The 27085-nt window shown below is 42.4% G+C and overlaps 1 protein-coding gene across 1 annotated transcript in view; it reads left to right on the top strand.

Annotated features, from left to right (window-relative positions):
- The first annotated feature begins 990 nt into the window (after positions 1–990).
- The window catches only part of LAMA4 (laminin subunit alpha 4), a 156132-nt gene continuing 130037 nt past the window's right edge, over positions 991–27085 (top strand). The window contains exon 1 of the mRNA XM_066607137.1: positions 991–1584. Coding sequence (XP_066463234.1) covers positions 1381–1584 — 204 coding nt within the window. The 5' untranslated portion in view covers positions 991–1380. The remainder of the gene's footprint in view (positions 1585–27085) is intronic.

The raw sequence follows: 27085 nt of genomic DNA, 5'->3' as shown, positions 1-27085 counted from the left end.
AAGAAACCTTGAAAGGTGAACGTGGACTTTCGGTGCTGGCGGAACACAAGAAATCTTTTTTGTTGCTCCGCCTGGCACCTGGTAAGTAGAACCCGTATAGTGGTTTATTTTTCATCATTTTCCCCTGGGCTATGGCGCTCTCCCTAATTCTTGTTTCTATGTTTTGTGAATGCATTTTTTAAGTGCATGTAAAAAAGCTAACTATTTATCTTATTTTTTAATTATGGGTGCCATGGTTACATTTAAACGGGATCGTTCTCATATCATGCAAATAAAACACTCCCATAAACTTTAATGGGTGATTTTCTTATGAAAATAGGACATGCTATGTTTTTTTACTTGGACTGTTCATCCAAGTAAAGAAGAAACCCATGTGAATATTCATATTGAATATGTTTTATTTCCATCCAATTTTGAACTGATTTTTTTTGGTTTGTATATCGGATGGAAAAGTTGCCCATGTGAATATACCCTTACAGTGCTATACCAGGTCATTCCTGCTCTAATTCACAGTTTCCTGTAAGGACAAGTGGCACAGTAGTATGCAGTGCAGAGTACGACTGGCAAGTCACCTCCATTTTTTCCAAAAAGGCTAAAATTCATATATGTCAGCTGGGGGTTTGATAGGCTGAATGCCTTTTTTTAAGTGGCGTAAATATGCCTGAATGTTTTTTGCTCCCATCCTAGGAAAATATCATTGTCTGTAAATGTAGACCAGCATCCCACTAACTCATTATCTGGATGTCAGAAACAATCTGAGCTTGTCTACCCTTCCTTACATGGTTGGAATGTGCTTCTCATGGTGTGTAAGTGTAAATGACAGCTTGACAAGCTACAGTATCTATCACTTTGTTACCAGTGCAGCAGTCAGGGATATGGATAAAAAGAACAAGACTTAATTTCTGTTCCAGTCAAATCATATCCAGTGACAGCAAGTTGTGGGCTGCCAGGCAGAGCTTCCAGAGGGAGGGTCTAACACTGAAGGTAAACTTCACTGCAGTGAGGGAAGGCAGAGAGTGAAATACAACTGTCCAGTGTGTATCCTGTACCCTGACACACAGAAGATAAGGTGGCTCAGGGGCTACTGCTGCACTGCATCCTGCTGGAAGAGCTCTCATATCTCTCTGTCCTCATACGCATTATTCCATTCTAGTCTCCAGAGGATAGAAGTCCGGCTGCTAAAAGCGAAGAATGAGAATGTTTCCTTGTGTGTGAGTGAGAACAGCCAGTGGAGATCCTTCTATGCTGCACATCTGGAAAGTACAACCAGAACACAAGTCTAAATGTTGGAAGCTGTGCAGAAGTGAAGAGGGTGTGTTATGTATCTGAACTGATCCTGCATGTTGTAGAGAGAGAAATACTTCTAAACTCAAGAAAAGAATGGCTTCCTTTTCCCAAATGTGGCACGCTTGTATGCTGATCACTGTCTTTGGATACCTGTCGAATTGCAATGCATCATTTGAGGGCAGTGCCTTTCATTTGGAGGCTGAAGGGAGTTCATCTACCAGCAACAGCAGACAGGACTCCAATATTATAGATATCCAACAATCTTACATTCCTGCCAGCCTGATACCATTGTCACAGGTAACAATCCATCATGTTTATATCCCAGTGTTGCATTATCTTCTCATAACACATTTAAATGTATCTATTGAAATTCATAAACAACCAAAAATGTATCTTTTCATTTTATTAGAGCAGAATAATGACGACAAGAAACAGAATTACATTTGGTGAATCTATGAAAATAAAATGGCTTAAATGGCACCTCCATAAAATAGTCCTATCATAAGGACTGCTTTTGGCAATGGGGGTGTGTATTCACTGACTTGTAAATATGCCAAGAGATGAAAATTCCAGGTTATCAGAGACAGGGTATACATAGTTTTAATTCCTCACTATTTCAATATATTAGTTTGCTGGGACTGAATAAGAACATTACATTCGGGGCTGTAAAACTGTACATAGTGCTGTGCTCAGGTGTTAAATTGTATTAAGTCTAGGCAATGCTCTGTGAGCTCAACAGCCTCCAGACTGTTAGATTGTTGCAAACTATCTGTGAGATTTGTGCGGCTGCTGCTGATGTATTTAGCTCACATAGAGCATTGCCTGGATACAACTGTATCGACTTCTCAGTTGAGAGCAGGATTAGTTATTTACATTCACAGGCTCCAAACTGATATATAACAGTGGTGTTACAACTCTGAACCCAGGATATAGTAGCTACATTTCTATCAGTGACTGTTTGAACTGTTTCACTGTTATCATTATAAAGCAATATATATAAAAGGTCATATTCACAAGGTGTTTTTTTGCCATGGAATACATATCAAATCCATGGAAAAGCCACGCCACATTACTTTTAATGGAAATCCACACAATACTCTATAAGGCACAGATTTTTCGCAAACATGAATTTGAAATCCACATACAGTATATATAAAAAAAACAATGGCATGGCACTTCTCAACATGGATTCCATACTGAATCAGTGTCAGGAAACTCACACATGGATTTGCCAATTGAAAAGGGCTAAATTTGCATGCAGATCCACAGTCATACATGTGTATAGTTACAGATTTCTGCTGTTAGCTTTCAGGCTTAGTTCATACAGAAAAGTCCAATGCAGATTTTGTCTGTGTGAGCATAGCCTAGCACTGCATATTATTACTATTGGTACAGGCCAAGGTAAGTTCAGACAGGAATTCCACATTATGGCATCCACCTACTTTAGGCCTCCTGCACATGGCAGAGCTGGATTCCGTATGTGGAATTCCGCAGCAGAATGCAGCCCTGGGAGCGGCGGCATCCGCGCCTACCTGCTTACTTTCGTTTTCATCTGTACAGTGGATGGTCCGCGCAGCTCGTCGTCAGACATGTGCAGTTGTTTTGTTTTTAAACTACTGCTTTGCCCGCGTCATTGCCTAGCGAGTATGCGGAATCCTCAACCTTTCCGCAATATTATTTGCGGAAGTGCTGCTGATTGGACAGCTTCCACTGACTTCAATGAAAGCCGTCCATGCAGAATCTGTGCAAAAAAGGAGCATTCTGTGATTTTTCCACAATTGGTTTCCGCAAGTGTGGAGGAAGGATTGATTTCCTATAGCATGCTAAGGGCGGTATTTGCTGCGGATCTGTGGTGCGGATGCCTGCTGTGGATTCCGCAACAAATATCCACCCGTTAGCAGGAGGCCTTAAGTGTGAAGCAGCTTTAAAGGGGTCATGTTGCCTTAAACCAACTGTGCATGCTATAAAGGGAGTGTTTGCAGGTCAGCAGAAAAGTAGTCGCCATACTGAATGCATTGTAAGGGTTATTGATTAACTTAAACAGCTAACAGTAGACATAATATCCCGCCTAAAGCAAAATAATAGAAGTAGGAGGATGTACAATAATGAACTCTGATAAACTGGTTGATTAAGTAGTAGGTTGCTTCTGGATCTAAAGGGTAAGGACATAGGTCAGAGCAGCATACAGTTGGGATTTGGCCAGGACCCACAGCAGGTCCATTTTTCATTGTCTTCTACGGTAATTTTCATGTGCAGAAAAAATGAAACTCAGTTGATGTATTGATTTTGTCAGCTGTGGATTAAGCGTAGGATTCTCTCTGCCTGCCTACATGCGTTGTGAAGGAAGCACATGTTTCAGATTATGTACATGTAATCCAAATGTACCTGATTGTTAGGCTCGCTGATACATTAGACTAGACGCTAGTGCTATCAAGGTGGTCTTTAAATTCTTCCTGACCACATGTTGTGTTTTTACTCTGATAGAACACCAGTGGGATATATTTATAAAAACTCAAGAAAAGTAAAAATCCCTGTTTATAGCTGCATAGAATTATATTCTATGTGATTCTCTAGGTCAAATGTTTCTAGTTTAGAGAAGGAAACATGATTATTTTACATTGCTGAATTATGGTTTAGGCAAAAAAAGGCCTTAGTACTTCTACAATTTATGAATCACTGAAAAGGAAAGTGAATGTATTAAATCCTAACTTTAATTGGTAAATGTGTTTCAAATTGACTAATAAATACATGTTTTATTAAGTGTTTTTAATAGAATAGATGATTGCAAGAGCCCTTGTAAGCGCATAATTATAAAGATTTTATCTAGAAAGACTTTAAACATAAGGGAGGGCAGTGATATATTCTAATTGTAAGTTGAGGTCCCCAAATACTTGGAATACCAGGGATTCTTAACACACTCCCTAAACCAATTTGTAATGGATCTTGTGTGTTTCCAATATTACTTTTCATCAATGGTCCTTATAACATTGTATTGACTTTATGACATTGATTCATGTCTAACACAAACGTACACCTGCATCTGATAAGGGTGCCATGCAAATTTGGGGATGCCGAAATTCAATAGGTAGGTCTCCTCCCCCTTACTAGGATTGCTTTCACTGTAGTCAACCAAGTCCGCTGATGTCACTGATGACAAAGCATTGCTTCAATCACCTAGAGCAGATGGTGATGGTGAGAATGCTCTGAAGATGACAAAATGTAGGTTTCATTAGAAAATTAACTAATACGGCCAACTGAACAAGATTTGTGATGCAGCTAATCTATAAACTTGACCAACATCACTTAAAGAATATTAGATTAAACACGAAGAGTAAACAATAACTACTTCACCCTTGTGGTCTCACCGAGTGCTTCTTATATATTCACTGCCCTTTTTTTCTTAATGTTAGGTTCTTCCGTTCCCACCTCTTTTTGAGGGAGGGAGAGGGACAGTTGCCAGTCAGTTCTGCCATCGTGTCTTTCATGAATGTGTTTTAAGATAGGAATGTATCTACTATTTCCCACATCACAGACATGGTTTCTGACGTGTTGGCAAAGCTAGAAAATTGTCTTGCCACATAACTAAGTGGGCATCGTATTTTGCAGATGATGAAATCTTGAATTTTCAAAGTGCCTGCAGTCTATGTAAAGCTGTACATGGTACAGCTCCCACATCTGCAAGTGTCTTGTATTTTTTCTTTACAATCAGGTAGCCTTTCTAATTTGGGGGTTCTGATTACTATAGATTAATCTGTTCCAAATGATTTTGGCTCTCCTGTAAGTGACAGATGGAAAATTTGTGATGTGGCCTAAAATATCCTGGTCAAGTATCAGAATCCTCCACCTCCTGTGCAGAATCTCCATCACTTTTTTGTGATTGGCTTAAAAAATTCCAATCAAGTCTTATCATCTGTCTAGACTCCTCATTCAATCTTGGGACTGCAAACTGGCTCTTTCTGAACTTCTTGCCACATGATAAGCACTACTCAGTATGTTTTGAGGGCAACCACAGTGCCTTTTCCTTAGTTCCGGAAACTGGATTCCAAAGTCCTGCAGGGAACTGCCTATTTTGACATAAACAAAGATTTTGCCCCTTGAATATCTCCTCCCTACCCCTTGAGTATGGGTGGCAACTATTCTAAGGAAGGAAGTAGTTCTCGACAGTCGCATTTTTAATGAACCAGAGTCTTGAAGGATGCTTAGGATTTCAGTAAAGAAATTGAGTATTCTCAAATTACGGATGTGAACTTAAGACTCAGACCATTAATGATCACAGCTGCCACTAAGCAGCTGATGATGACGAGGTCCATAGTATTAAGATGTTGGCAATTTACCCAGGCTAAAGACCAACAGACAACATCCACCTGGAACGCTTATCTGAGAATACAACTGTGTCCTCTCAAGGTATAGCTTATCATAAACCCTGCATAGGGACTCCCCATAGCTGTACCCCATTGCTAGTAGAAAACCTGGTTCGTAGAAAGAAATTGTGTTCGAGCTCAAAATGCACCTGTGGTACTGTAGAATAAACTCATTGTGTGAAGCAAATTGATACCTTTGGTATTAAGGAAGCACTGACCTGTTTGGCATCCTTTATCGAGTGGTATTGAAGGCTATAATGATTCCACATCAAGACTTGCCAGCGGTGTGCCTGGTTCACTTAAATCAACCCCTTAGTTTCCGTAAGACATTACTGGTATCCCTTACATTTGAAAGTCACCCTGAGATAGTCTTCGTATACAATCAATATACAAGGTGACATTCTTCAAGATTGTCAATTCTATATACAAGAATTCTATTCTACCTCTAAGGGCTGGATACCCCTTATACACTTTTCTGGGACTATATTGAATATAGTTTATTCTTCATATCCTCCACCAAGATGTTTCTTGAGTTAAAGGGGTTTTCCAGTCAGCGCCCATTTGTCAGGATGTACCTGGTGGGAGTGAAAGCCGCTGTTCCGACCCCTATGTAGTGACTGATGATAGTAGTTGCAGGCGCAGCTCCCATTGTTTTCAATGAGATCTGTGCCTATAATTACAAGCACTGACCACTACATAGGGGTCGGGACAGCGGCTTACGCTTTGACCCCGGGTGTATCCCGGCATTGACAGCAGGCGCTGTTTGGAAAACCCTTTAAATCTGGTACATTCTTGTTAGATTATTCAGTACTATCAAATAGCAAGTATTGTCCAGTTATCTATTTTCACACATTTCCTTATAGTCATCCCAATTCGTAATGACAATGTTGCCACCTTTACCACATGGCTTTAGCACTATACTTGCATCACATTGGAGCCTGACCCATGCTTCTTATTCCAAATGCATCAGATGGTGTTGGTTACAAGCTGGAGTCGGCTCTGACAGTTCATCAGATTCAGTACAAGATCCACGAAGTAATTAAAAATTGTACATTTTCCTGTCAGAGGTGACCTTCTACTTCTCAGTTTGGGGGTTGTTAATGATCCCTGCTCTGGTTCTCTTCATGCACTCTCCTCCCACAGTCTCTCCAAAGCAAGCAATCCCTCAAGGTCTGACTTTTGGGCTGCATTCCCATTTGGCGGATTTTGCTATATTTATGAACTGCGGCAAGAAAACCTCAAAAAGTTGTATATGTGTTTCAAAAATGGCATGCATTGTTAAAATTCACATGCATTTTTTAGAAGCAACATGGAGTTTTTAACAGTGCATGCTTTTCTATGCTGGGGGGGTGCTGCAGTTCATAAATGCAGCAAAAACGTCAAGTGTGAGCGCGCAACCTTATACTTTCTTTTCAAGGCACCTTCTTCTGTTACAGTATCTTGGAATTGTAAGGGTACTTTTGCCCAAAGCATAATCACTGCAGGCATTCCTCAACGGAAAACCTGCAGCAAGTGTTGCAATCTGCAGCATAAGTAGACAAGCTGTGGATTTAGAATCTGCAACGATTTTCAAAAACACTGCAGAAAATTTTCACACCATATAAAGATTTTTGAAATCTGTTCCACATAGGTCGTGCTGTAAATGCTGCAGTATTTCCACAACAATTCCTGCAGAAATTCCACAGCACTTCAGCCATGTGTGGAGACAGTCTAAGGCCTTATTCACATGACAGTATAAACGCAGCACTTTAGCTGCATCCAAAAATCAGGCAAACATCGTGACCATCTGAACCATTGGATTCCAATGAATTCATTCAGATAATCGTTTTTTTTTTAAAACTGCGCCGGAAAAAATAGCACATGCGATTTTTCAGCACGTATCGTCGAACATTAAAACACATATGTTCATGTGAAAGAGCTCTGAGTATGCTTTTTTACATTCGGATGTACATGCTGAAAAATCACATGAATGAGTAGCTGTGATCAAGTCCCAATCTTCAGCTGCGTATTTTCTGCTATTCACATGGGCGGCTGCAGCGCATCGGTAAAAAAATACGCTGTAACGCGGAAATCCCTCGATTGGCAGAAATGCTCAGAATGACTACTAGTGCTTACATAGCTGTCTTTTTTTCCCAGTGTTGGACGCAGCTAAACTCCCACCTCCTCCCTTTTTTTCAGCTCCCATAGGAGTCTATGGGAGCTGCCAACATAATTGAACAAAGATGCTATTTTTGCCGATCGCCTGAAAAAGGCCTTAGGCTAGCTTCACACAGGTGAGCGCGATATGGGGCCATGAATCCTGCCCCCCATATTGTGCTCCCCACCATGTGAAATCCCGTGGATTCGAGGGATTTTCATGGGAAAACAGCCTCGCATCACTTCGGGAATGCAGGGATCCTCTGCTACAGCTGTCACAGCCGCAGCAAAAGTTTGCAGAGTTCTCCCATTGCTTTCAATGGGGCCGGCACTGCTGCCTCCAACCCCATTAAAATAATTGACCTGTGAAGCAAGATCATGCAGCCAGATAGCACATGCAGCGATTAGCTTACCGCATAGCATTGCGGTACCATGCAGGAAAACATCGCTCGTGTGTATGACCCCATTCAAATGAAGGGGCTTCATATGTGTACACCTCAAAACGTACAAATCTTGCGCAATTTTATCGCCTGTGTGAAGCTGCCCTAAGGCAAATGTCACACGGGTGATCGCTATATCAGGCCGTGAAACTCAACCCGATACAGCGCTCAGGAACGTGTGATGTCTATGTAAATGCGAGGCTTTTTTTGTCGAAAACGCCTCCCATCACTTCAGGGAAGTAGTGAATCCTACCCATTGTTTTCAGTGGGAAACCTTGCCTTGCATCACACTCGCGTGCACCTTACATGCTGTGCAATGTTTTCATTGAAAACAATGGGCGAGGCATTCCGAGGGAAAGCCCAAACATGGGATATGTCGCTCATGTATATAACCCCATTCAAAAGAATAGGGTTCCTGTTTATCAAACCCTGGGGTAGTACAGGCAATTTTGCAAGTTCCAACTACTAGTTAAATCCCAACTTACCACCTTGTCCCTACCATGCACACCCCACTCTAAACTTCTTTCTGACACTATTACTACTGGGGCCACCGTGGAGTCCCCTATTACTACTGCGGCTGATATAGGGGTCACTATTACATGGCTAGAGTAGCAGGCTACTAGCAAAGGGTACTTTTAGGCCTCTCTTACATGGACGGATATTTGCTGCGGAATCCGCAGTCAGCATCCGCACCATGAATCCGCAGCAAATACCACCCCGCCTCTTACTTCCTATGGAGATCTGCTGCTTCCTACACACAGAAGAAAAATCCCAGCATGCTTCATTTTCATTTGTGCTCTTCAAAATCTGACCCACGGCCTGGCCGCAATAGAGATTGCGGACAAGTTGTGGATTCCGCATCGTCGCAGATAAAAAAAAAAAAATTAAATCTGTACTACACATGTGTGATGGCGAGCTGCTGGGTCCATCCACAGTACAGAAAAGACGGCGACAAAGCAGGTACATGCAGATGCCACTGCTGTGTGCAGGTGGCCTTACATGGGCCAATTAATCATGGGAATGATTAAACAAGCTGTTTGCTCTCAAATAACATCCATGTATACGCGCAGATAATTGTTTACATTTTTTTCACCATAGCTCGTTCAGTCTATCGTTGATTTGTCAGAGGAATCTGGAAATAGTCTGCAAACAACTGAGCAATCCCTATACATAGAATGACTGGCAAATTTTTATACTTGCATAAAATGAACAGAAAACAATAAACGTACAAGTTATTATTTAGTACAAACATGACCTATGATTGGACGATGAAGGATTATTGTTAGTGTTCGCATGATGTTCAATGACTGCTTGAACAATAATCATTCCGTGTAAAAGGGCCGGCCCTGAGTACTGTGCCTTTATCAGAATTTAAGGCAATACATTTTAAAAGAAAGAAAATTCCAATATATCGAGTACGGCATATAGTAATACACTGTCATACTATGTCCAACTGTCCCAAGTCCCGATTTTAAACCAGTGTCCCAGATCCCCCTGTTAAGCCATGCCCCAGCGTGATGATGTCACTTGAGACTCAGCACTCAGAGTCTCTGCTCCTCTGGCGGCCCTTGGTTGTTCCTTTCCCTTTCCCCAATAGCTGCCTGCAGACAACCCCTTCTCCTCTGAGTCAGTGACCCATCTAAGACAGTCATGTTATCTGCTGTTCAGCAGAGCTGGCCTGTGAGCCTTCCTCCCGCCTGGCACATAGTGTTCAGCTGTGAGCATTCCTCCCAAGCATGACTTCAGATATTATTATCTGCAGGCTGCTCAGGTGCCATACTGTTCAAATTAAAATTTGTGTTTTGGGGGCTATTTGTTGTATTTATCCAAGTGTTTGTGTAGCAATTGGTCTTCAACAGTTGAACCATATGCCCCAGTATGCCATGAATCATGTTTTGTAGTTCTACAAAAATGCTTGTGTTTCATCTGTTGATATTTTGACAGTACTACAAATTTCCCCGTCATCTACTTAAAAAATAAGAATTTTGTTTTTAATTTGGTATCCCTGCAATTGCAAAAGTCCAGGTTATTAAAATATCACAATTTTCCTCTTAAATGAGGAAAATTGTCTTCTACCTCATTGAGGTTTTTTGCCTTCTTCTGGATCAACATTGGGGTAAAAGGCTGAATTGCATGGACATATGTCTTTTTCGGCCTTACATGCTATGTTTCTATGTCAAGACAGTTGCAGACTGTCAGGGCATACTTAGAGTTGTGGTTTTATCAAAGTCTGTGGAGACCATTATGTGTGTGCTGATCCATTACAAAGGCCTCCCAATAGTCCTGGATTCTGTGGAACAGTCCCAGATTTGAGACGCTGTGCCGCAGTCCCAGGTAACATGTTCTGTCCCCCCAGATCTGGCCAGTCACCCGTCTTTATAAAAGGGAAAAAAATGACATGTTAAAAAATATTTATATTGTACTCACCATTTCTGCTGCCTCTCTGCTCTGATCGCTGTCACTCCCGATCCCACTGATCTTCACTCATCACTCTGCAGCTGGTCACATGCTGCAGCACACTGCAGACAAGCCCTAGCCTCAGCATTAGTATGACTGCAGCCAGTGATTGGCTGCAGCGGTCATGTGCCATCAAGCATGTGACTGGCTGTTGGGATTTGGAGGGATGGCAAGCGCAGAAAAGAGGCAGTGGAAAAAGTGAGATCACTGAAACTTGTGCTTTTTTCTCTGCCATGTAAATATGGCCTAAGGGGGACATTTACTATTGGGCCACTGTATTTGCATCTTCACATTCAACGACCGATAACCTTTAAATTTTCCCACCAGCTGAACTGTGTAAAGTCTAGTTTACTACGGGACAAGTCACAGTTTTCATTGGTACCAGTTTAAGCTGCATGTAACTTTTGATCACTTTTCATAGCATTTTTGGGAGGTGGATGAAAAGCAATTCTGGCATGCAGTATAATAGCTTATTCAGATAAGCATATATCGGCCGTGTTTTCACGGCCGCCCGATATACGCTGTCCCTCCCACTCACCTGCTCTCTGCTTCTCTCCTCCCCTCCGAGCGGTTTGCAATGCGAGTGGGCCAGACGGAGGCGGAAGCTAAGCTCCGCCCCATCCCGTCTCTCCCATTGCAAATGCAGGACTGGAGGAGAGAGGCAGAGAGACTGTGAGGGGGAGGGAAGGGGGGACTGCATAGATGGGAGCGTATATCGGCCGGCCCTAAAAACTCTAGCCGTTATACACTCGTGGTAATAAGCCCTAACAGACATATTTTAGAGTACAGGTCTTAGTACAGGTCATATAGTACAGGTCTTTATGAACATGGCGATACATAATGTGCGTATTTTTTCATAAAAAAGGGAATTTTATAGGGAAGAATGTTTTGTTTTTTTTAATTTATCTTTTTTTATTTACCTTTTCTTCTTGTCCTTTAAGTGGACTTGACAATGCGATCATTTGATTGCTAGCTTACTAAACTGTTGTGTCCCAGCCATTGTGTTGTGTGGCTTAGCGTAAAAAGGGTGTGGCCTGTCATTAAAATTTGCCATGCACTCTAAAATGTTTACTTCAGCAAAGCATCATTTTGACGCTCTGATAGCGGGGCTAAAAAATTGTGGCTATCAGGACAGTAAATCGGTCCCGAAATCCTTCGGCTGGCAGAACAACTTTTAATGACATTTAAATGCCTCACTAGAGGTACTTGTCTTTATTTAGCAGCGCTCGTCGCTGCTAAACTCCCTCCCTTTGCCAGCCGGCTCCCACAGACTCACACAGGAGTCTATGGGAGTCTACTGCGTTGGACCATCAAAAGATAGGACATGTCCTATCTTTTGGCACGATAGAACTATCGGCATTGAAATAACACGCCTATGTTCTATCTTTTGCATGCAATTTTTTAGCATCAAAAAATCATTTGTCTGAAGGAACCCATAAGAAACCACGTGTTCCAATAGACACGATTTTTTGACGCGTCTACAAATGACGCCCATGTGAATAAGCCCTAAGTTCGTCCCTACATCTGTCCTATTTTTCATTCCAAAGTTGGAAGGTATGCTATGTACATAGCAGTAGGAATAATTCCTGTTATTTTGCTTTTGTCTAGATGTCACCGCAGCCCTAATAAGATGATACAAATAGAAATCAGATATGAACTGAAGGGGGAGGATGTCCGAGGATTGAGATATTTCCAGAAACTAAAATAGCTGCAGCCATTTGACATGCTGTACTAACACTCGCACATACTTGTCAAGCTGAAGTTAAATGTTACCCCTGTCTGGTCTGAAGAGTGTGAAATAGCATGGAGTACATCTGGAGATATTGAACATACTGCTAATACACCATTCAGAAATGTGAGGCAGCAGTGTGAAAACCAGATCTGTTGGTCATGGTTTCAATCATTAACACACACAGGATTATTTCCCACTGATTGCTAAAGGGGTTATTCTGCATCTGTTACCTCCATGAAATGTAGCTTTTCCTATTAACCTTTTCAGCTTCAGGGAGAGTTCCAATACTTAAAATACGAAATCCTTCTTTCACTCTTGTCCACTGTATTATGTATTGAAGTAAAATACATAAATGGAAACTCAGTGAGTCATTTGTGCAAGTTTTCTAACATATAAAAAAGTTGCAAACTTTGGCGCCCACCATTTTACAACTTTTTTCCATCAGTCTCGGCACATTTCAAAAAGTGAGCAAGTCTTAGCAAGAGGATTGTGCCTTCTGATTGTCAGACCGATTTACTATCATTTATGCCAGAAGCTGAAGTAAATGATAGAGCAAATCTGTGTCATCACCCCGCTGGCATAGATTTACTTTTCTGGTTCACAGATTGCCAAAAAATTTACCAAAGTCATAGAGAGTCATGCACCTCTTAATAATTTGGGGCATTTGGACCAGTGTCTGAAATGTCGGTCTGATTAAATTCCTACTAAAGTACTGTATATTAAAATTACAGAAAGTGTATTTGCTATTGAACAGCCTAGAAAACCTGGGTAACAATCTCTAGAGGTGCTTTAATGACAGCCAAACTAGTTGTCACCCATTGTATAGCCCTAACCTGTGACAATAATAGCCAAGATTTCGGTTTGGAGAAACAATGTTATATACTAAAAATATGAAATGATATAGCCTCATCAGGTTTATTGAACAATCTAAAATTTTTAGTGAGGTTAATCGAAAGAAAGAAAATGTAGCAACAAGTGTTTTATTAATAAACAAACACATTTGGATATATGTATCAAGGCTTGTATGGCACACTGGCATACAAAAGTCACCAATTATGGCATGCGACCATAATTTGTGAATTTTTACCTATTTACACTGGCCTACCCACTTTTATAAAAGTGGGTTGGATGAGCAAAAGAGGACATGCTCACATAGCCCTTCAGATTTACTATAATTTGCAGTAGAATCTGGCATTAATTATATCTGAAAGATAGACCACCTGTCGCACAGAGGGGTCACATGTTGCAACAAGTATATTAAGAGACTTGCACATCATAACACATGTGACACAGGAACGCTTGGGCCTGCTTTGCGTAGACCGGCATATTAAAGCCCAATCTAACTAAATGTGCTTCATTGTATTCACTTGTTACATTCCCCCACTGATCCAGCATTGATGCTCCAGTGGTCTCTATACAGTCTTTATTTACATCCCAGGAGCACTGACACATATAATGGCTGCACACAAGTATTGATCTCAACAGTCATGCTAATAAGTAGGACATGTGAGCACTGGGCCAGTCATTGGCTGCAATAGACATGTGCGGGTACAGCGTGTCATTCCTCCCAGAGTGTAAAAAACTAATGTGGGGAGACTATCACCACTGGAGTGGCCAGAAGATTTAATAGGATTTTACACAAGAGTTGAGCATACTGGGCTTTTTATCTCACTTTCTATAGTTGCCTATGGAGCCTGAATGCACTTGTGTATCGGAAACATTAGCTGTCTCTTAACTTTGCACCAGCTTTAGGGCAGCAGAAGGGGGCACATGACTTTGGACCATACTTTGATGTCACAGTGATCAGACCACCAAGGTTCAGACATTTTTATTGCCACAGGTGTTTCTTGGTGCCAGAAGTATTAGTCTGAAGATAACTAACAAGGCAGACAGAAAGCAGCTTTCTGATAGTAGGTAATCCCTAGCGTACAAACAACTGAACTGTAATGAATACACTTGTATACATTACAGTTGTACCATGTATATGTAGCTGAAGGACCTTCAAGAAGCTCACGTGGTATAATCAGTTAAAGCCCTCATACAGGGAGATGCCCCCCTGCAAATTGGCTAGAGACTGAGCATATAAAAAGAGGGCTCTCTTACTACACAGAGGTGGTGACGCAGCGTACTGAGAGAAGGTAATGTAAGAGACTGGTGACTGGGAGTGCTAGTGGCGCGTTTCGGCTGATGTGCTCCATCTTTTAGTGTCAGTGAGGTTTTCATCCACTCAGCTGAAGGACACGGCTGTTTAAAGGACACAGAGAGCAAGTTCTTGGACCCATCTGAGCTAAGAGGCTGCAGTACGGTAAAAGTAATTAGCTGAGGACGTATCTGGAAAACCAGGCTTTGGTGGTGCTTGTTCATCAGTACCATCACCTATTGTCACCCCCAGTATATTGGGCTGTTTGATCCAGTTAGGAGAGTGCTTGCTCAAGCACTGTGTTAACCAGTTATTTGGTGGCTATAGACTGCTGACGAGGAATATTGCTATTTTATGGACAGAGATTGCTTCTGATTTAATTTCCTATATTGGTGACCACACTGTCTATACATAGATGGCAGTTAGAGTATTTCCTATGTGGCTCATGAGTGCTTGGCTGTTATGGCAAGCACAGGTCTGCATGGATCTCTGGGACTATGATCTTCAAGTAAGCCTATAATCTCAGCAAATATTTAGCATCAATGCAGCGGTTACGAAACTTAATTCAAAAGAGGCAACCAAAACTTTTCATGAAAATATATCCCAAGGGAGAAAATAGAGGTCAAACCCCAAAACAGAATTTTCACTTTTTGCCAGGGTTCAGACAGGAGTGGACAAATATTTCTCTTAATGTTTATGAAACCAATACAAACAATTTATGTTTGAGGTTGTTGCTAAGTTAGTTTTCTTTACACATCTCGGTTTCTCAGTCAAAATGATCTAGTTTACCATATACTGCCCAGGACAATACCAGGTCGCAAGGGCAAGCATGTTTTATTTCCTATGTTGGGTAAGAGAGTCCTTCGAATTAGTCACACTATTTTCTTTGGTGGAAACGACTAATAAATTTAGGGAGAGATCCAAACCACACATGTTTCTCATTTAAGTATATCAGTTTCTCACGGAGATATTAATGAAAATCAGCTGTCGGAGTACAAGTAATCATCATGCACCCAATTAAAGGAAAGACTGCAAGCTTAGATTTTACAACCTGACATAACCGACTTCCATGAAGAAGGGGTCTCATTACATTTGTTCTTAATTTTCAATAACATCTGTTACCAAATGGATTCTGTTTATGTTGAAATAATACAGTAGAGACAATTGACAAAATTTTGCCTGCAGATCACAGGAGGAGCGCCGCTGATTTCCAGCCGGCACCTGGGCTCGTCAATTCAAACAATGTGATGAGTCCAGGTGCCTGGCGACAATCAGTGGAGTTTCATATGCGTTTTCAAGTGAAGAAATGCTGCATGTACTGCAACTCTAACATGTCTAGTTCTCCTTATGATTGACTTTATTTTCCTCTTGTAGCTGGGTCCAAGATTCCTTACGGAAAAATAATCACTGCCTTGGCACTTGTAAATATATATTAGATGTAGTACAGCCAGAAATGTTGCCTCTAAACCACATATTTTGGATCGTGTCCTTCTCTGCTGGTTTCTGTAAAAGCACATTTTCCCTTCCATGCCTCTTTCCATGTCTGCAGACAGTGCAAACTCTTCTCTGTGTAATGTAAGAGTTGGGACATCTGCTCCGTATCAATAAGATATATCCCGGCTGCTGCGCCACCTTCTTTGTCCCCCTCAAGATGTTTCACTGAAAGCTTCAGCTGCATCTCCCTCCTCCCCCCCCCCCCTCTGTCCATCATTTATTATGTAAGATACTTATCTTCAATGGCTGAGGAGGTTCTAGAATAGAGATGAGCGAACGTACTCGGTTCGGGTGTTTTTTGGACTCGAGCACCACTTTTTCCGAGTAACTGACTACTCGGACGAAAAGATTCGGGGGGCGCCGGGGGTGCAGAGGGGGGTTGCAGAGGGGAGTGGGAGCGGGGGGAGAGAGAGACCTCCTCCCTGTTCCCCACTGCTACCCCCCACTCCACCAAGCCGCCCCCTGCCCCCCGGCGCCCCCCGGATCTTTTCGTCCGAGTAGTCAGTTACTTGGAAAAAGCGGTGCTCGAGTCCAAAAACACCCAAACCGAGTACGTTCGCTCATCTCTATTCTAGAACATTAAGGCGATAGACATATGGGTACATCTTTACACGTATTCATGGTCTGTGTGAAAAAGATCACTGCATGTCCTGTTCAGGTCCATATTCATGGATGAGAATAGCACATGCAATGTGCACTGTTCATGGAGATCCGACAGTATACGGACAGGTGTACCTTGCATCACAGCGGTCTAAATGTGCCATAAAAGAGAGTCTGCAAAGTACTGAAAGTTATTTATACTTTTTGTATCATTTTGTTGTTGAACTATACTCCTTAAGATTCCCTCTCATTAAACTTACAAAAAAGTAAAAGTAAATAGTTTCTGACCACAGGATCTAAACTCTCTCCCCCGCTCAACGGAATTCAGGGCTGCGGCGTGTATATGTCACACCCGGCCCATCTCATGGGCGTTTAAACGGGAGATGCAGCCACGTGCGGCCGAAAATCACATTGCCTGTGTGAAGGAGCCCCAATACTGAAATGGGTGGTCCATTGCTAATTAACAGATAAGTAGGCAGTTAATTTTTACAGACTCGCTTATACAAGAGCCTGCACAAAATAAGCAATAACCCTAATAAAAGATGTAATGGCTGTCATTTTCTTTTGTTATATTAATCAATTTAGAGAGAAGATACAATTGTTACTGAAAATAAAATACTTAAAAAACATAAGGGAATGGTTATATTTACTTGTTGATTTTATGGAAATGTTCTTTGAAAATAGAACTGGCTATGGGGTTTAGTTATATTAGCAGATGTGGTTATGTAGTGTATGCCATCCAGAAGTGGCTTAATCTTGATTTGGACCTCAATAACAGAGTGTGGAGCCAGGTCCCATATTGTGTACTGCTTACTGTGAGAGCTGTCTTTATAGTGAACCTACTGTATCATCAGAAAATAATATCTCATTTAAATTGAGCTTTTATACATGATTTTAAAAAATATTTAGTTCAGTCATAATAGGCTTACACTTCCTGTTTTCTGCAGCTTATTAGCTATGCTGTATAAATTAGGATAGTCATCTCATTATCATTAGAGGACAAGGCAGTTAAATGGGTTACCCAACTTCTATCTGTTTTTCTGTAGGGAGCAGACAGCTGCGTACATTTCACAGTGGCCCAGGTAGGTACTGCAGGCTGAGTCCCTTTCAGTTCAATAGGACTTAGACTGCAGTTCCAACCCAGGACACTGTGCAATGTACGGAGCAGTCTGCTTTCTGCAGCAAAACAGTTATAAGTGGGACAATCTCTTTAAGAACAGCTCTTTTGGTGTTCTAGGTGGGGCAGCATAGTAACACTATACTGTATATTATATGCAGAAATAAGACTGTAGACAGCTCCCCTGTCAATCCCTTGTCTCTAAAGAACAGGGCTGTTCTCCAGGGCTTCCGGGAGACAGTAATGTAATCTGTGACATATATTTGTCAGTTTATTCACATTTATTGTACTCCTTGTAACTTTATTGTACTCCTTGCAACCTTGTACTCTTATCCTTCAGCACTGTCTTTACAGGAAGGAAGAATGTGTCTCCAACATGGCCACCAGAGGGAAGTTTTTAAAAATAAAAAATATGTATAATATTTTTAAAAAAGCAAAACATTATTTATCATCCACATACTTAAATCTAAGAATGAAAATAAACTTATATACACAAGTCATTCCCTTTCATAGCAGCTTCGGGGAAATAGTACTTCGGTAGCGGAATGCTCATGCTACGCAATTTGCTAAGATACTAGTCCTGCCTTCCCCAAGCTGAAAGTATCTTTCAAGCACACATACTTCTAGCAATTGCTTTATAGAAATCACGAAACAGATAAGAGATGCAGTCATGGTGGACCCGTCATGAGAATTCATTGCATATCTTTACTAAACCAGTAGATAATATAGTATCCGAATCACCTTATGCTTTAAACGTACCTAAGTGAATAACTAGCCATGTTTATCAGTGTGGGAAATTTTGTAAGTAATTATTTTATGTTGCTTGTAACAGATGTTTTACAACAGATAAATGAGTCCCTGGGTTCTACAAATCCCAATGCTGTCAGCGGATATAGAAACGTTGGGGAAAATTTGCATTAATTAATTGGTATAGCAAGGCATTTTAATTTTTCCTCATGTTTCCGAGAGTGTGATAAAAATGTAGTGCGCAAATAAAGGTAAAACAGTGCAATGGTTTATAGCATGAATGTTCTTAGGGTGATGGTAGAAAGATTTAGCGCAAATTCATTCGGCTATTTCCCTGACTTCATTAATGAAGTCAGTGCAAATCAGTTTATAATTCAATTATTATATCATATCCGACAAATCAAAATGCAGCTAAGCAAATCAGTGAACTGTTTCTCCCATTATATTCTATGGCCTTGTGGATCAGTGAATTGGTCAGGCTGATTCAACACATCTGTAATTGAACACAAATATTATCACGTGAAACTAGTTCAGACTGGCTTTTAGACAAAGTGTGGCCCTGGGCTCCCAAATGCTGAAATATTGTACCAACAACACAATCACACTCACTCAATTCAAAGGGTGTTGCACGGGGAACTGCAGCACTGATCTTTAGCAATCCCAGGGGTCTTACAGTATCAGGGGCACAACCCCTCTGCATATGTGCCCCTTACATGCACACAAGAAAATATTTACATAGGTATCAAATAATACCACTATACCTATACCAGTACAAAATATTGCCACTCTACAGTGATGGAACATGACGTCTGTACTGATATTGAACAAAGCATATTATTCAAAGATCAATGTTACCAGTAGGGATATCAAATAAAGCCACACCAAGACTACTGCCATTACCACTATGTAAAGACTAAGTGATATTACTATACTATTACTCAGTGTCGGATTGGAGTACCTAGGGCCCACCAGTAGAACTGACTCTGCGGGCCCTAATGTTACATGCAAATTATGCCTATTTAAACCTAATTCAGATGCACAATATGGTAGCTTAATTATACATTAGGGTAGCAGAGTTAGGCTTACTAGATAGATATGGTATCAGAACCAAGATTACTATATAGGGACTGTACCAGAACCTAGTTTACTATATAGATACTGTGGCAGAATTAGTTCATGATCGTCTTTGCTGGGCTCAAAGGACATGTCTCACATCAATCATGGAATCAGGACTATCAGGCACTAAAACACAAAGACTCCTGTCTATCAGCTCACTTTAGCAGCTGGATTTACAGAACACAAATTCAGCTCACACAAACCAGTTTATCTGTGTTCCCTAGACAAAGCAACTAGTCTTTCCTCAACTCTTCCTTAAATATCCAACTACTGATTGATTTAATTAATTAGCCAGCAGTTGGATACTCTCCCTCTTACTCCATTAGGCTTCTTTTACGGCCGGCCGATATGCGCTGTGATCTGATGCATTGGATTCCAATGCATCAGATCACATAGGCATATTTGCGAGACGTAAAAATGCCCGGCCGGCCATTATAGCGTCGGGCGTTTTTACGTCGAGCCCAAAACATAGTTCTGGAACTGTGTTTGGGCTGGAATATGTCGGGCTGCTGCATGGGCTCCTATGGGAGCCCATGGCAGCGGCCGTAGGTGGGAGGGAGTTTATCAGCGTGGCTGCTAAACTACCTCCCTCTGTACTCCTCACCTTCCCCATGCAGGCTTACCTCTCCTCTCTGCCCTGTCTCTACAATGGGAGGGGCAAGGCGGAGCTAAATGTCGATCCACCCCACCTCCTCCCATTGATGGCTATGGAAAGGGGGAGAGACGTGGGCGGAAGTGTCGACCTTGTACCCGCCCCTTGTTCATAGCCATCAATTGGAGGAGGTGGGACTGACTGGTGCTTAGCTCCGCCCCTGCCCAGCCCCCTCCCATGGCACAGACGGAGCGGGGAGGAAGATAGGTAAGCCTGCGATGGGGAGGGAGGGGAAATGGGCGATGGCCTGGTGAGGTCGGCGCATTAGCGCCAGTCTCACCAGGTCATATGAACGGGCGCACAAACGTTTGATTTGTGCGCCTGTTCACCAGTTTTTTCACCCCCAATGTAGCGTATATCGTCCGGCCGTGAAAACGGCTGGCCGATATGCGCTCGTGTGAAAGAAGCCTATATGTGAGAAATCTAGAGGAAATATACCTTCCCTCTACCTATTTGTCATAATACAGTACCAGAATCAAACTTACTACATAGATACAGTACCAGAACCAAGTCTACTGTATAGATCTAGTATCAGAACCAAGCCTACTACATAGATATAAAAACAGAATTGTGCTTACAATATAAATATGGTACCAAAACAGAGCTTAAAGCATACATATGCTCTTGGCTCCATTCTAGGTTTCTCCCCAGAGTTCCATCAGCATTGCTGAAAACAACATCAAGATTGAACCATGGACCAGACCATAGACTTTCATTACTAAATCAGAGACCAATGCTGCAAACATGCTTCCTATAGTCTCCTGCATGAACTGTGTAGTCAACTTCATTATTCTATCCAATACAAAGATGGAACAAACAAATACCTGCTCATTAGAGATGAGCGAGTATACTCGCTAAGGCACATTACTCGAGCGAGTAGTGCCTTAGCCGAGTATCTCCCCGCTCGTCTCTAAAGATTTGGGGGCCGGCGGGGGAGAGCAGGGAGGAACGGAGGGGAGATCTCTCTCCCTCTCTTCCCCCCGCTCCCCCCTGCTCCCTGCCGCAACTCACCTGTCACCGGCGCCGGCCCCCAAATTTTTAGAGACGAGCGGGGAGATACTCGGCTAAGGCACTACTCGCTCGAGTAATGTGCCTTAGCGAATATACTCGCTCATCTCTACTGCTCATATTTACTAGTGAAGCCTATGGTTCCATCCAGGGTTCAGTCAGGATGCCATTATCAGCAATCTAGGCAGAAACCTGGATGGAGCCTGAAACATGATGTTGAGGGCAGTGAGTAGCTGAGGAGACCCTATTCAGTTGATTTTCAGGAGGCAGGGACTGCTACACCATGCAATTTCAAGTAAATAGCACCAATGAGTTTGCACAACGCTCATGGAGGAGCATGCAAATGAACAGGGTGGTCCAAAACTGAGCCCAGAGGCCCACCTGGGGGTTCATCGGCTCCCCGCAGGCCAATCCGACCATGCTATTGCTGAATAAAAATCACTAAACAAAGACCAATATTATAACCATACAGTGTCCAAATAGTAATGTTCTGCAGACTGTATGTAATTACACTACAGGTAAGTCCAATGATTCACAGCTGATATAGAGATGAGAAGGAGTATCCATCTTCTCTTTTATTGTGTTTAAACCAGCAAAGCGTTTTGAGGCAAATAAGCCATTTCTCTGGTAATATTGGGAGAATGTACAGCTGAGAGCGAGAGGCTGTACTAGACTGTAGATTATGAGGACAAATAATTTCGACACCAGCTGGAGAGGTATCAGGCGTCCAGCTATGCAGAGTCGCATGGATAGATACCTACTCAATAAAGTAGAGGTTGAATATTCTTTTTAATTTCTAAACTTGTATCTTTGGAAAGTTGTGCCAAACATCAGTTTTTAAAGGGAACCCGTCACATGCCCACAGTGCCAAAAACCAAGTTATGGTGCTGTCTGGCGACTTGACAGGTCTATGGGACAGCATGTGCATGGCACTGAGAAAATAATTAGTTTATGGTGCTGTGAGAACATGTCAGGTTCCCTTTAAGCTACTCTACCTACTCACACCCCTCTCTATACAGGCATATCCTTTGTAAGACAGCACCTTCATATTGTTATACCACATCTTTGCACCTCACAGTTTATGTTGGCCATTAAGCATCCAGGGACCATGATGGGATTACTCCATTCACTTCGCACCAGTCTTTCTCTGATTGGAATCATTCACTTTTCCCATCACTTCTATCTGTAGAGTTTGCTCTCCAGACACCTTTGCCTCCTCACTTTTGCAGCACCTTAACTCTTCCTATGCAAACTCTCCATCCTACCCCCAATTCTATGCTTGCTTCTGCCCTATTTGCCCCTTGTACTGTATCAGATGTGTCACACATTACATCCAAGTACTGGCATCATAAATACTGTTACCACTCACTTCCTCCCAACATAGTGCCATACACTCCTGGCAACCGGAGTCCAGATAGAGTGTCTCCCCAAAAATAATAGTGCCAAAAAGTTCATCATACTGTGCTCCAGACGGATATGATGCCCCACAAATCAATAGTGCCACCTTTTGTGGCCCACACAGTAATAATTAGTGGCTTGATAATGGGGTGGGTAGGGGCAGGCCTGCCGCTCATGAATAGCAAATACTACTTTCTGTAGTTCCTTTAACAGAGGAAGTTCCAGTTCCTCTGTGTGCTGCTAGTAGTAAATTGAAAGTTTCTCCCAACTACTGCACAGATACATAAGACAGACACATCACTGCAATCAGCATGCTTGATACTACAGAATTTCTTCAATCCATTACAGGCAACTAAAATAGACCTTATAAGGGCGCCCACCCACTGGCGATTTTTTTTTCTTTGCGTTTTGCGTTTTTTCTCAAGAGCAATTAGAATTGAATGTACTCCTGTCCACTGGCGGTTTTTTTTGCGTTGCGTTGCGTTTTTTAACATAGGAACTGTCAGTTGCATATGTGTCCTTATTTTTCTCCTAATGCACCCATGAAAGTCAATGGAAATTAATGGAAAAGCCGCGAAAACGCCGCGAAAACGCGGCAGAAAACGCGCGGAAAACGTGGCGTTTTTCACGCACGAAAATCGCAAACGCCAGTGGGTGGGCGCCCTAAATGTGACAAAATGGTACATAGCCATTACTTCACATGGGCCATTGTGTATAACCTGTCCAATGAAGGTTAAATGAGGTTGATAATACTGCATACAAGCAAATAAGTATTTCCCCATACCAGTCAGCAAACGAGTCCTATCTAGAGATGAGCGAACGTACTCGTCCGAGCTTGATGCTCGGGCGAATATTAGGGTGTTCGGGATGTTCGTTATTCGTAACGAACACCACACGATGTTCGGATGTTCGTCTATATGCGCTCAATGGGGCCGGCGGCAGCAGCGCCAACCCCATTGAGAACATATAGAAGACAAATCCTTCTTCTCTGCCACAGCTGTAACAGCTGTGACAGAGAAGAACGATGTTTGCCCATTGAATTCAATGGAACCGGCAATACAGCCGACTCCACTGAATGCAATGGGCTGCCGGCGATCGCGGGATGAATTGTCGGAAAGGGGTTAAATATATAAGCCCTTTCCTGCAATTCATCCAGAAATGTGTAAAAATAAAAAATATATATATACTCACCTGGTGCCGACAGACGGAGTTCAGCGCGGCAGGCTGCAGTTCTCCTGAACTGCTCTGAACAGCTGTGAGTAGTATTCAGCAGCCGGGGATTTAAAATCCCCGCCTGCTGAATAAGATGCCTCTGAATGGTCACAGCCTGACCAATCAGAGGCCAGCCCTCACTCACACCCATTCATGAATTCATCGCTCTCCTGCCCCTGAGCCAATCAGAGGCAGCCCTCACTCACCCATTCATGAATTCATGAATGGGTGTGAGTGAGGGCTGGCCTCTGATTGGTCAGGCTGTGACCATTCAGAGGCATCTTATTCAGCAGGCGGGGATTTTAAATCCCCGGCTGCTGAATACTACTAACAGCTGTTCAGAGCAGTTCAGGAGAACTGCAGCCTGCCGCGCTGAACTCCGTCTGTCGGCACCAGGTGAGTATATATATTTTTTTTATTTTTACACATTTCTGGATGAATTGCAGGAAAGGGCTTATATAGTTAACCCCTTTCCGACAATTCATCCCGCGATCGCCGGCAGCCCATTGCATTCAGTGGAGTCGGCTGTATTGACGGCTCCATTGAATTCAATGGGCTAACATCGTTCTTCTCTGCCACAGCTGTTACAGCTGTGGCAGAGGAGAACTTGCTGTGTCGTTCCCATCATTTTCTTGAATTGCCAAGATTTTCACACATGAAAACCTTAGCGAGCATCGGCGAAATACAAAAATGTTCCGGTCGCCCATTGACTTCAATGGGGTTCGTTATTCGAAACGAACACCCGAACATCGCGGGAAGTTCGTTTCGAATAACGCGAACCCGAACATTTTGGTGTTCGCTCATCTTTAGTCCTATCCTTATATATTCTTATATGTAGGAAGATTTAAAAAAAAGATGTTTTAAAAAATATGAATTTTTGCTAAAGTGTGTATATCATGTATATCTTACATCGTTGGTGTAGCTCAGTACAGTAGGTTTACATTGGATAAATGTACTGAAGGAATTCATAATATTTTCCAACTCACTAGCTTGAATTGCAAGAAATGCCAACACCCTCTTAAAATCCTTTCAGTGTCCGATTCCAGGGATGTTTTGTAACTGACTTTGAACTCGCCCACATGATCTCTTACAATAATATTTTTGGATAGAAGAAATTCTCCTTCTCAGCCTCTGCTAAATAAGTAGAAACAGAAACAAAGATTGGGTCTTTTACTTTATGACTAAATATACTGTAGAATTCACTCATTATTATATTGGTGTCCCCGTGTGCTGTGTTTTATATGGTTTGTTATGAGTAGGACAATATAAATACAGTTTATATTGATTTTCAGCACAATATAAGACCTAATGCCCATGGAAGGATTATCGCTGCGGAATTTGCGGACAGATGCCCGCCGTGAATTCCACAGCAATGCCCATCATAGATATGCCATGTTAAACGATTCTTCCCTCCCCATAAGCAGAAATCAACTGCGTGGAGAATCGCAGCATGTTCTAATTTGTACGTAAAATCACACGGACGGCTTCCATTGCAGCCATGGGAAGCTGTCCATCTCGCGATATTTCTGCTGTGAGCACAGCAGAACTATTGCGGGAAATCGCGTCACCATCCAGCGCTGGCGCGTCGTGCACTGCACTGTGCATGTCTGCCAGCTCGGAGGCCGAGACACTCACTTCGGATCCGTATGAAGTGAGTATAGGATCTCTGGGGGACGCCAAATCTGCAAGATTTCGCAGTCGGAATTTGACCTGGCCGTAGGCATGAGGCCTAACTGCTGTAGATGCAGGACAATTGAGAACAACTGTATTAAACATAGTATCCTACGCAATTAGCATTGCATCACAAGAATTTAACATTACATCATCCTAAGGCCAGCTTTACAGACCAGGTCAGATCCTGCAGAGGATTCTGGCTATGAAGTCCTGCTTACCTATGGTTTCTGTATTGTTCATCGCCGCCGCGGCTCGCTTAGCGATGATGCAGATACCCGCGCCCCATATGCAATATTAATTGACCTCAATGGAAGTTGTCCGCGTGGATTCCGCAGCAAAGTAGAGCATGCTGCCATTTTTTCGGCAAATTGTATCTGCGAGTGTGAGAGAAAAAAACAAACTACATGTTACGGTATACTACCTGTGATACGCCAGCCCAGATGCCCTAGATCTCACCCACAACCCCTGTCCCTGCCTGCTTGCCTCCACTCCTGGATAACCCCAGGCGGGCAACTGGGCGGAGGTCCCTACTCTAAATAGGGACCGAAAAAGGGACGCTGGCATACCTGGATGGAAGGGTAGAATACCGACAGGAAAGGCAGATGTAAATAACCAACACGAACAATACTAAGCAGAACTGAGGCAGATAGAAAAACCTGGCGGATAATAGCAAGGGATAGCGGTTGTGCTATATCCATGACTCCCCTACTTAGAATCCTTACTGGAGTCACCCATACGATTGCCGGGTGCCCACATACTTCCTAAAGGAAAGAGAGCACACAATCTATATCCGCATCCTTGGAGAGTACAAGTCGATTAGGATTTAGCACAGGGGTGGCTATTCTTTGTGTGAAGATTTCTGTTTTGCTCGTCCTTGTAGCCTTCTCATTTTTAGAATATATGAAATAAATGTTACGTTTTAGGAGTCAGTGCGCTGAAGGCTCTGATTCCTCTGCTACAGTGAAATAGTCAATGAAAGTACATTGATTTTCATTGATCCATTCACACTTGCATATTTTCATTGCTTATAATAAGCGTGTAAAGAAGAACGCAAGCACGTAAAAAAACATGACAGCGTGAGTGGAATAAGCTGTTATGCACAGGCATACGCGATCACAAACGTGGTGATACACAGCTCTACTTGTCAGGAAAATGCTGCAATTTTTTAGGCATATGGTTGTGTGAGTTCGGCCTTAGGCCACTCTAACACAGTCGCTTTTAAAAACGCCATGATTTCACTTTCATCATTGTGATGGCTGATGAGGTGTGCTAAACATGGAAAAATAGAGCTGCTATACAGACTGTTTTAACACCTCCACCACAGTGTTGGGTAACAGCGGGGAGGGAAACTCCTTCTTCTTCCATATGCTGTGGGGTCCTCTTTTGCCCCAGTGATCTGGCTACTCTCCCATGTTCTATGGCTGCTTTTTGTCAGTCTCTCTTTCAGCTGGTGGCCCCCTTGCTGCTCCACAGTCGCTGCTGCTTGGAAATTGCCCCCACAACTTTAGTGTTTT

Source organism: Eleutherodactylus coqui, chromosome 1 (assembly GCF_035609145.1).
Source record: "Eleutherodactylus coqui strain aEleCoq1 chromosome 1, aEleCoq1.hap1, whole genome shotgun sequence".
Lineage (NCBI taxonomy): Eukaryota > Metazoa > Chordata > Amphibia > Anura > Eleutherodactylidae > Eleutherodactylus > Eleutherodactylus coqui.
This window is presented reverse-complemented; position numbering and strand designations above follow the sequence as displayed.